This window comes from Amphibalanus amphitrite, unplaced genomic scaffold (assembly GCF_019059575.1).
Source record: "Amphibalanus amphitrite isolate SeventyFive unplaced genomic scaffold, NRLGWU_Aamphi_draft 000901F_arrow, whole genome shotgun sequence".
NCBI classification, from domain to species: domain Eukaryota; kingdom Metazoa; phylum Arthropoda; class Thecostraca; order Balanomorpha; family Balanidae; genus Amphibalanus; species Amphibalanus amphitrite.
The window spans coordinates 276780-289094 of record NW_024882395.1 but is presented as its reverse complement, the minus strand read 5'-3'; the positions used below and the strand labels follow the sequence as shown (position 1 = coordinate 289094).

General features: G+C 44.8%; 1 protein-coding gene across 1 annotated transcript in view; it reads left to right on the top strand.

The window, feature by feature from the left end:
- Nucleotides 1-827: 827 nt before the first annotated feature.
- LOC122367863 (neuropeptides capa receptor-like) overlaps nucleotides 828-12315 on the top strand; it is a 56472-nt gene continuing 44984 nt past the window's right edge. The window contains exon 1 of the mRNA XM_043341342.1: nucleotides 828-2471. Coding sequence (XP_043197277.1) covers nucleotides 2174-2471 — 298 coding nt within the window. The 5' untranslated portion in view covers nucleotides 828-2173. The remainder of the gene's footprint in view (nucleotides 2472-12315) is intronic.

The following is a 12315-nucleotide window of genomic DNA, read 5'->3' as shown; positions in this document are numbered from 1 at the left end:
CGCTGAAAAATCTCAGATTTCGCGCCTCAGCGGAGGCAGAAAAACCACCGATCGGCATTGAGTTATTGCCGCGTCTCCCAGTTTTGCACTCAGAGACATGGGAGGGTCGAAAAGGGATTTGGATAGGCAAGTAAAACTTAAAGTGAATTTTGGACTGTATTTTTTTCTGGAGTAGGTATTACTTTATCTTCAATTAGCCTACTGACATTTCAAGGCGACATTTTTGATAGGATGAAAATAAGGCATGATCAACTACAGGGCTAACTAACTCTCGGTCCTATGTATATGTAAACATTGTTTTAAGGCATTGCTAGGGCCATGCCAAAACGCATTCACTGAGATCGGGACCGGGGATCATCTCAAATTCTGAATTATGACGATATTAGCAAATATCGCAGAGGGCAGCTTTTAATGAAATTCTGTCGTTGGCCAGCAGTGATGATCTGCAACGACTTGCTGCCTTTAATTTGATATCACAACCGCTTAATGATGCCGCACACTCAGCAAATTTGTTCCTAGATTAGGGTCTACAAGTAAAGAGCTAGAATATGACTACTACGAGGATTTGCTTCAGGCGCAGTTGTGCAGCGCAGTTACAGACATCTGCTTTTAAAAAAGTACTTAAATAATTCTTGTTCATCCTAAAATAGTGGGTGTGTTCATGGAATTTTGGCTTAGAATAGAACAACCTCTGAAGATGAGTGTCGGATGTTTTATTTGTCCCCATGTTTCAATTATATTGCTTTAACTAATTATCCTGTTTTCAGATGACTTGTGCCATAGTGTATACTTTTGGCATATTTGAAGAAATGTGCATTTTTTTGTTTCAGTGCGTCAAGTAGCAAGCTAAACAATTCCAAAGGGACAACAACATTCAGCTGCTCAAGATCTCAAACCTCGCTCACCCCGCCACATCTCTGCTCGGTTTCCCTCGTGAATCTCATCTTCCCGGACCAGAGCCGTCGGTGTCGACACTGCTGCCGTCGGCGTCGACGTTCTCGGATTGCGTGGGCTCGTCGTACACCGAGCCCACCGGTGGCCGCGACAGTTTCAATCAGCAGCTCCTCTGTCGCTCGTTAGCTCGTTTGGCTCGCGTCCGAGGACACGGGGAGACGTCTGCAGGTGATCTGAAGACGATCAGAGGCGGGAGAGGGAGCTCCGAGGGTGGCCAGAGGCGGGAGAGGGTGTGTTAAAGGCAGCCGGAGGCGGGAAAACTGCGTCAAGGATAGCTAGAGGCGGGAGAGGGTGCTCTGAAGGCAATCAGAGGCGTGGGTGGCTATTCCGTCGGTGAGAGATGGCATGAAAGGCTGCATCGGAAGTGATCAATGACGAGAAAAGAGAGTATAAATGGGAAATGTTGAATAACGAATGATAGGAGACGATTTAACAAAAGATGAGCAAGGAGAGACTGGGAATGATGGTTCGTAAGCGGGCGGAGGCGGGAACATGATCGAACCGAGCTGCTTTGAGGCTCAGCTGTCCTGAGTCAGGACTTGTGCCAGGGATCTGCGCGACGTGTCTCCTCTGGTCTCAGAGGCACGCATATCGTCCGACGCGGCACGCCAACACCGCTGGGAACGCGCCGCTAAGCACTCCCACTGCGCCGCTGCCGCCGCCGCGTCGCACTCGTCGCACGCGTCGCATTCGTCGCCGCGCCGCCGACGCCGCCGGCCGAGCCACCGTCGCCGTCGTCGTGGCCCCGTTCCTGGCGCAGGTCGGGTCAGACGGTCGCCGGTCGGGGTCGGTGCGGGGCGTGCTCGTGCGGGGTTCGGAGGGACGTGCTATGGTAAATGGTCAACAGGTGACTGACTGTGGTGAGGGTCTGTGTTGAGCTGAGTCTGAGGGAGACTCCGTGAACTAAAGCGGTGGACGGTCACCGGAGATCATATCGGGACCGAAATTGGCTCCTGTCAGACCTAATAACTGATTGTGTAGACTGGAGACATATTGGGGCCGAGGAGACGAAGGGTTGACAGAGACGGAGAAAGGAAGTCCCGTGTCCGTCAGATATATCGAGCTGGACAGCGGCAGTGGTGGCTGATGAACAGGAATAACTTTTGTAAGACTTCTTACGACCCGTAACCTCCGCTGACGTACGAGTATAGTGTCTGCTGGGAACGCCAATACACCAATCAAGTTCGTACACCAACCAAGGACAATCCACAGCTGGATCATGGACTTCGACAACGCCACCGGCATGACGACCAACATGACCAGCACCCCCAACGTCACCGACCCGTTCTACCAGTACTCGGACGCTGCTAGCTTCCTGCAGAACACGGTCGGCCCCAAGTACCTGCCTCTTCAGGTGGTGCTGCCCATCACCATTGTCTACATCATCATCTTCGTCACCGGGGTGGTTGGGAACGTGGCCGTGTGTCTGGTCATCATCCGAAACCCTGGCCTGCAGACAGCTACCAATTACTACCTGTTCAGCCTGGCGGTGTCCGACCTGGCCGTTCTGGTGCTTGGTGAGTACAGATACGAGAGGAGGGGAAGAGGGAGGAGAGGGAAAGGAGAGGGAGAGGGAGAGGGAGAGGAGAGGGAGAGGAGAGGCAGAGGGAGGGAGGGGAAAGGAAAGTAAGGAGGAGAGAAAGGTATGGAGAAGGAGATGGAGAGCGGGAGAGAGGGAGAGAGAGAGAGAGAGGGGGGGGGGGAAGGAGGGAGAACGGTGCATCCATCCGCCTTCGCCGTGTCTTCCTTTTATGAGTTACCGCATTCATCTGATCACTGTATGCAGCCGCCAGTCGGTATGGAATGCTTCAACTATCCTGTCAAGTTCCCTCACGTGCACTGCCCCAACCAAGTGTAAATTTAGGTTGAGATGGTGGGGGACCTCAAAAGAATGTCATAGGCATTCCAATAGCAGACCTAAATATAGCCTTGGTTCTTGTGCTGTTAGTAAGCTTCTCGTTCGACCCTTGCATGCAATTACGAAAGTTTGTTTGAAACTAAAGTAATGAGCACACATTCCCATGCGCTATCAAGAACTGAATTATGTTAACAGCTTTTAAAACTTCGGTTTCAAGCATTTGCGTTGGTGGTATATGAGGAAAATAACATTGAGATAGTTTCTGCTTATCTTCGTAACTACAGCTCTATTGTCTATTGGGTAATATCAAGCTTTTATATTTATTTCGGCTACCAAATAGCTAGCTTAGAAAGGTCAGCACTCACATCCATTTCTTTCGATTAAATGACAAAGCTGCCAAGATATCATAGGCCCAATGGTTTATTCCACCCTCGTTAACCTCCGAGATAGTGTCTTCCTTCTAGATCAGCATGTTGCTTGCTGCGGAGATTCTGGGCCGGCCTCCCTGCACCGGGTAGCTCTGTCTCACCAGTGCCTGTTCATTTTGCACAGCTGCTGGCAGTGGGACTCTGATGAGAACGAATTGCTCTCACGAAGGCCAGCTGAACGTCATTACTGCGATAGGAGCACATACTTGCTCTGATTCAGAGGGTACCTACTTTTTGTGACGGTAGATTATTTTGGCAATGCCCTTGCGCTTGGTATCAGGGCCAGTGAGAATATTTATGTTTACCTCGATAAATATAAGTCTCTGAGGCTGAGGCATGTTTTCTACCGTGCCGAATGCATGCCAACATTAATGCCCTGGCATCTTTATTGGTCAGTTAAATTCCCTTGCTTGAGGTTATTGAAAGTTATGACACTTTTTCGATTTAAAGGTAGACTGCCACCTTTTTTCCACAAAACGGTTTTCACTAGAGCTGAGCCACCTATGTCCCAGACTGAAGTCGGTTTTCCGAAATTCGAACCCGTTTGCGAGAAATCGGAGACCAAAGTTCAGTTTGATGCCATTTTTTAGTCCAAGAAAACCGACATCTCTACTGTTTATCGATAACTTTGAAACATGAATTTTCTTATCTTTTGGTAAATATATGTCAAAACTTTGATTGTTTCGAGATCAGAGAATAATTTTGGAGTGTCAAAATAAAAGTTAAACTTATATATTCAGTAGTTCATTTTTTCCAAAAAAGTGTGGGAAATGGGGTTTAACATGGGCCAGACCCATTCCAAATGAGCCATGATTTTTTTTAATGTTTTACGAACTTAAATGCAAAATAAATTAAACATATATTAGTAAATCATAAAATATCTTACTTTTTCAAATAAAATGTAATAATCTTATGACCTTGAAGTCTAGTGATGTGTAAACATTGTCGCTAGACATTAACCGATTGATAATTGTATGAAAATCGACAATTTTTTTCGCGATTCACGTGATGATACTTTGTCAGGTGAATTCTAAAATTTTGTTTTGTCCAGGGAATAAATCATAGGCCGATCTGAGAAAACTTTTTGAAGGTGGCAGTCTTCCTTTAAAGCTCAATTCCACTTTTTGTTATGTTGTTTCTTAGCATCCTTTCAGTCATGTTGACAGGTGAATTCGCTTTCAGCTGGGTTTCGTTGTAATTTACTTTACAATCCCTTTGTTTTCTTTCTTTTGCCTACCACATATCTTAATTAAGGAGAAAAGTTGCAGATCGTGATACGAAAGCATTTGCTTTCTTCTACAGCATTAAGAGGCATTTTCTGCAAAGGATGCCCGATAAATTTCGCTCACGTTTTTGTTGAGGTGCTTTTGCTTTAAAAGGTGCTTCGCTGAGCGCACGCATTTCGCTGGAGCACGGCGCCTAATTGGCTAGCGGGAAGCTATGTAAGACAACCTTAATCACTTGTAAGCAAATCAACTTTTATATGAATATGAATTAAAGGCAAGTCTGAACCCTGTAAACGTTGAAGAAGCACAAGTTTTATAGGGAGTTTTTGTATATGAAGTAAGCACCACAGTAAAGCGCTAATACGGAAATGAGGTTATTATCAATGTAGGCATATGAAGACAATTGATTCTAAGCAGCAAAAGCCTACTGAGCCCATACGAGCCTATTCGGTTGTCTTACATGGTCAGTCAGTTGCAATTGTAACCAATCCAGTCGAGCTTGGATGGTCTGATCAATGAGATCATAGTGTGTAACGCTCATGTGCGTCACTTTTTGAAGGTGTTGGGAGCATTTCTGTGTACCTTGCATTTCACATGACGTCTTCACTGAGAGTTAATCTACAAACTTGTGAAAGATCATAACAATGAAATTGATATGAAATTAAATTACCTAAAATTGTATGTCAAATTAGGTCTTCCAATCTTCCTTAAATGGCTTAACTGTCATTTGTGAAATCAGTCATTTATCATTTGTGAAATGATATAGGCATTTTTCTTTAAAAATCACTTGTCTCTTTTTCGCCAAATAATTTTTATTTCAACATTAAGCTGTGTAGAGACGATGTCTTGGCGACAGTTACGACACAACTTTGGCATTTTTGCTTCTCGTTATCACATTCCTGCACTCAACCTACCTTGCAGCGCAGGCAATAACAGCCTGATGAAGAACCGTCGAGCTTACATTTTTCAACCAAACATCAAACGCTTGGCCAAATTATCATTACTTACTCAGTCCTTAATATCTAGGCTCTTAAAAAGCTACTCACTGGATATAATTTATAAACCAGAACTACATCCCTATTATTTTAGCATCGGACATTTTCATTCCATTGCATGCATATTTTTCTTATCGTTCCCCGACGTGCTGAGAGCGCGGCGCCGATATTAAATTGATAGATCTGACGCCGCCTCCGCCGACCTGGGAAAAGGTTAGCCTGAGCTTCTGTGCGCGGTGGATAACGCAAATAAATGTTCGATCCTGCCAAACACCGGAGGCGTTTTAGCTATCTGTGGTGTTCGGCTGAGCAGAAACATCGCTTGAATACCTGTACTTATACCATAAATCCAAAACAACGCCTGAGAGCAGTGGTGCAAGAAACAGTAGGTCAGTGGCATGGCTGTGATTATCTAAAAATGAGCAAAAAAGAAAAAAGGAGAACATTGATGATAGTAAATATTATCTAAAAACGGTGTTAACGTTGAAACTAGAGTTGATGTTTCTTGATCATCATCAGTCATCATTACATATAGCAAATTGAGCAACAAATGAAAACATATTAATCTCCACTGAAGCACGCACATCCGGGTTATCAATTTATTTATCAGCATTATCATTCGAAATTCATAATCATCGACAACATTGTCATTACATGATCGTAGTGATGACTGATGTATGACTCAAGAATGTCAAGAAGATGTTCTTACCCCATGTAACTGGATTTGTACGAATTTCTGATCTCGTGCTTCAACTTGGTTTGGGCAAGCCAACCGTGACTATTGATTACGAATATTCAAATATTTAGAAATTCACTTGTCTTTTTATAAAAGAAAATGCTTACTTATAAGAGAAGAACAGCCTCTTGATTATTTTTGCCTTAAAATGAATAATAACGATCTGTAACTCGCAAAATTTCAATAATTACAACACTCCAAATAACAATAGCCACTTCGTTGAAGTTAATTTTGCCACGCTACTGCAGGGACTTATACGGTTAAAAACTACTCTTTTTCCAACAGTCCACATCACACTGCGGCATCCCTCGCGTTCAGCTACTATAGTCCAGCTGCCGCGCCTGTGGGCTAGGTGACTGATTTGATAAATCCCAAGAACGACAATGGGCCATTCCAGCTAAAGATGACGCATTTGTCACGCCAGGCTGCCTAGTGTAATTTTGCTATGCGTTATCTTGTCACTTTGGCTCTTTTGTGTCAGTTCATTTTGAAGTGAAAGCCACGGTGCTGCTCGGGCTGAATCTAGACATAGTTTATCTGTATTGTGTAGTGAATATCATCATGCAACAATGACAAGTAAGAAAAAAGGAGACATTGTCGAATTGGAGTTGATAGACAGGCATTGAGAGAGCCCAAAGATAGGTAAACATGCCTAAATCCATTGCTGCAAAGTTTGCAGCTGTTCAAGTTCCACGAAATTTCGTTACGTGCCAATCGTCGGGTGCTATATTGTTCTTGCAGTTCTGCTGCCTACAGACGACTGAATGCTTTTGTCACAGTCCATTCAAACGATTGAGGTGTGTTCAATGACAATTAGATTGTCTCGATTTCCACGTACTCTTTACGATACGAATGCCAAGTGATTTGCATGATCGCCGTCTATTGTCACCATTGAATCACACTGCCTGCACCTTGAATTCAGAAAGAAGCGTTTGGGTTGAAGAGAAGTAACAGAAGTTCTTGCCATTATTAGGCCTGTTCCCACTCCCGTTTCTGTCTCCAATACCCATTGCTCCTTAGCTCTCCACTAATGAGTTTCCAGTACCGATGTCGCACCCTCCACTCACCAGAATGGGTTCATGGTTACCCGAGACGGCTAGTGTCTGGCGTCACAAACGCGTCACTCATCACGCATCACGCGTAAGCCACGCTTAGTTGTCGGTAGCATATTCTAGTTTTCACCTTTTGGTCATACAAATACAATCTGGCGTGTAATGTTTGTCTGAGGGAAAGTGCCCTTTGCTGCAAACGAAATACATCCATGGTTGCTGCTGAAAAAAAAAACTGTTGGCTGTTTACCATTTCTTCTCTACACCGCTTACCCGATATGTTGGATGAAAATGTTATCTACCAAACATTTTAGAATTTCATTGAATATATTGTCTTCTCACCATTTAAACATTGATCACGAGCTGTATCTCTGATTTGTTTGCTGCGGGGAAGTAGCGACTTCACTGTTGTTTTTGCAGCATTACTAGTGTCCTTCCGGGCACATTCTGAGCACCTCGTTTTGTCAAAAGACTGACATATCGCTATTCAGTTCAATTACTTCCTCAGTAGGCTTGAGGCCGGGGCTTTCCTAATATTGCAAGCTGTAAGAACCTATTGTAACTTACTGAAAGCTGTAACTTATTGAAACGGGGCACGGTCCGGTGTTTCACCTCGTATTGATTGTTAACTGTTATTGCACTTAACTGAGCTGGCTATATGAACGAGTGTTTACGTCGACCTTGTATCGTAATCTTAGTTATTTTTTAGAACTTAAAACCAGCAAAACGCCTTTTGGGCGAAGAACGAGCGAGCGAGATAGTGAGCCCTGCACGTGCAGAAGGGCGAGAGGGTGCTTCCAACGGGCTTGCGCAAAGCACCCTTCTAACCGGTCGCTAGCGGTGTGCCAAATTTGAACGCAATCGGCCCAGCCGTTCCTGAGATCTGGAAGCGGCATTCTGCACGTGCGCACGTGCAAACGGGGTCCAAAATGACTTTTGCACGGCACCCTACTAACTGGTCCCCAACCGTGTACCAAATTTGAGCGCAATCGGCCCAGCCGTTCTCGAGATCTGGAAACGCCCCCTGCACGTGCGCACGTGCAGTAGCACCCTAACCGCAACACATGGGAATGCATTGCCTGGTTGGTGCCTACCTGTATGCCAAGTTTCAGCGAAATCGCCCCAGTAATTACCGAGTTACTGAAATGGGAACAAATTTGGCACCTCTTATTGTTGTATTTTGCACGTGCACTGGGGGTGACCCACATGCATCGAGAGCATCCTATTTTGGGTAGAAGGGATGCTGCTACCCTTCAAAAATTACCGCAAGTCAATCGCCCAAGCGGCTGCTGAGATATGAGCCTCTCAAAATCACTACTTTTGCAAAACAGCTTGAACAGTGAACACCCTTGACTTTTCACGTGGCACGTGCCGCGACGGTCACTGAGATGTATCAAAAGTAGTCAATTACGGGGTAGAAGGGATGGGGCTACCCAACAAAAAAGACCGCAAGCCAATCGGTCCAGCGGTTGCTGAGATATAAGCCTCTCAAAAGCGTTACAGGCCGGGCCGGGCCGGGCCGCTCATACTGAGATTTTTCCGTTATACATATTGAAAAGACTCACTTCGCTCGCTGCGCTCGCTCGCTCGTAATAAGCAGGGTCCTCAGCAGAGAGTCAAAATATTTTTTTTTGTTAGGAATCCTAGACACAAGCATGTTTTGTAATTATTTTAAGGTCACATGTAAGGTCTGAAGAGTGCTGCTTTTTACTGCTATTAAATTTTGATGACTTTGATCGTTATAATCAGACATAGAAGCAAGCATCTCAATGGATTCTGATGATTGAACGACTGAATCAATTTTGTATTTTTCTTTGGCAAGCTCCACAAAGCTGCGCAATGTAATAGCCTGTTTTTAGCAGTTTTAAGGGATCTTTAAACTCTAGCACGCTTTAGTAGGTACTTCGAGAGGAAGTGTGTCATCTTTGAAGATTGTTGTGACCTGCTGCACTTCACTGTTTAACTATGTAGGCACATGTTTATGAAACAATTGCGCGTCCCTTGTATGTACTCTAGTGCACCATCTTATCTAGAGGGTAAACTAAATTTGAACTTTAACCCTCGCATGTGTAGGGGGGGGTCGGATGGACCCCCCCCATGGTTTTTCGCGAATAACTCGCGTAAAAAGCGGCCGATCGCGACGAAACTTTCAGTACCCTCACATTGATCAATTTTACACCTACCCTGAAAATTTCATGACCCTGACCCAAATGACCTTTGACCTGTGACCTCTTTTCCGAGACCATGTTTGGCCGGAATCGCGATTCTGCGTATGTCGACTCGCATTAGCCGCGCGTTTGCAAGCTTTTCGTGGCTCCAAACGTTCAAACATGTGATTTGATGTTGCTTCCATGCATTAGGGTGGGTGTCAAGGTCACCTGAAGGTCAGGTCAGGTCATTGACCTTTGGTGACCTCGGGTGACCTCGGTTCACTTTTTCGAGCTGTACATGTTTCTAGGCTAGTTTTTCGAGCTGAATTCGAATTTAGCAACCATTTGAACATTTACGAAGTAGTTTTGGTGCCTTCGTAACATGTTACGAAGCTGTCAGAGGCGGTTGACACGTACTACGAATACCCGTCACGATGCCTACTGGTTGACCTGACCTGACCTGACCCGACCTGGTCTAAATGCTTAAAGACATCATCTGTGATCAAAACTAACACGATATTCGTGATCAGCACCCCGAAAACCCCCTTAGCAGCCACACTTTACGACTTTCTAGCAGGTCCCGATTTTCCCGACTTTGGGTCATTGACCTGACCTGGAAGGTCACCCAATGACCTAGGACCTTAAAATTGGGTATCATCGGCTTCCTCTCGTCACGGGCAACACGCTCGTTTTTTTCCGCGAAGCTCTAGCTCGATCAGGGGCCAAACGGCAAGGGGGGGGGTCCAACCGACCCCCCCCCCCTACACATTAGAAGCTGGAAAACGCCGCACACATGCGAGGGTTAAAAAAGTCCTTCCATTTCGTCTATATGTTGCCAATAATCTCAACAGCGTAATAGAACTGAGCGGCTTATGTGAGGCAGACCCCGAAATAGGTCGCCGAGTTCTATCTTACAATGGATTGCAGCAATGATACAGAGCTCAACTCGGGCGGTCCAGCCCGAGAGCTGTTCAGGAAGCAAAACTTCCGACCGGCTCGATGAAGCAACAGCCCAAGGTTGGGAAGAGATTTACCACATGCCGTATACCGGTGCAACAGTTAATATCATATTAATTTGATATTTTACACTTAAATCTTAATATTGTGTTAATATTATATTAGTACTATGTTCATATTTATAGTCACCGTGATTATTTTTTGTGTTTTTCATTATTGGGCTGCGTTGAGTTTGCAAGATGAAATTCCTACTTCCCCCTTATTTAGGGTTTGAAAAAGCTGAGGATGAAGATGGTGAAGCGCCAGAAGTTAGAATAAAGATATGGAGTCCAGCAGGAGTGAGGAAACCGTGAGGAAAACTGAAAATTGGGTGAAGCGCTGAATCAAACGCGTCTTGGATCCCAGCTGGAACAATATCAAATATTTCATTGTGGCACGTAAGATGCTTCACGCATTTAAATTGATCGTTTTTTGCGTGCATTATGTAGAAATAATTATTATTCCGATTTCCGACCATGTTCTGCAGCAATAAATACATTGGCATTGGAACGATAACCTTGTTTAGTTGAATTACGTTGACAGCAAAAGTAAGTAAACACGCAGTCACTTACTTTTGCTGTTGCTGTTAGTGAACACACAATCCGTAAATATCTTCTTTGAAATTGGTTCTTCCGCTCAGAATATTCAGTAAAATTTTGTCTGGGAAAATCAAAAAGCCCTAGGGCCGAATCGTTTCCCAAACACCTTCAACATTAGCCGAGGCGGGCCGAAGCCATTTCCCAAATGCACGTGCTAATGTTAAAGGGATATCTCGGCATGTGGTAAACTACTCAAAAGTGCTGCTGCTTCATGCTTGCAGTTTGATTGCAGTGATCAACTTTTCAAGACTTTGGTATACACAACATGGCGGAAATCGTTAGACATTCTGGCCCATATACGGCCAAGGCGAGTGCCTCCCCCTGTGTGGGACACATTAAGCGAACTTTTGTTTAACAATCAGTGTTGTTGGTAGAAAACGTAGGTACCGAGGAAACGTACTCGTGATGCTTTGTGCTTATTTACATACACATAAATTTGCTGACGACCGAATCTCCTATTCATCAACTGCCAGTGTGAGTCCTCACCGCGGGCTCCCGATGAGGAAAGGACCTTTTTTGTCAGCCGGCCGGCCGGCTGTGCGCGGGCGCCTCATTAGATGACTATAGCCAGGCGGGGCACGTCGCAGCGAGTGTGTGCGTTCTGTGCGGGCGTGACCGGCATATCTGTCATCTAGTGCGGCCAGGCACCGTCCGAAAGTCGTTTACCATGTTAGTCGCTTAATCGTGACGATCGTTTACCATTTGGGGATGTATTTGTGGACTTATGAGTGTTTTTGCTCATTGAAAGCAATATTCTAAATGTCCTGTGTGTCAGTCAAAGAAATTGCTGTCATTTCTCTCGGCCCGTAGTCTGTCACATTTAGATGTTCAATTATAGATAAGATGGCCAGTCTGATGTGCTGTTCTGTGTTTTTGCATTTCCAAAAGGATGTCAAATATAGGTCGAGGGGACTGCTTTGATGCCGTGGCAGTATTCACCGCATCCAATTCAAACTGTTTTGGCATATTTCTATCATCTATGTGTCTGTCCCAGCAACAAGACTGTTTTCATAATTTCTGATAACATACAGGACCAGGTTCATAGCGCTCAACTTAGCTAATCGATTTTTGAGCTCGCATTCCATTCTACCAACGTTAGCTTAGCCAACTGATATAAATATCAGTACTGCAACATTTTCATTCCACAGCCTGACACTGATCTGATGCGGAAATAAAATAAAATCATTTCCCGCGATCAAACATAACATAAAACCCTCAGGGGAGATCGGTCGGTCATCGCTTCCTCGCCAAGTGCTGGCTCACCAACAGAACCAAACGACCACAAACGACCACACGATTGGATGATTCATTCGAGTCCCATTTG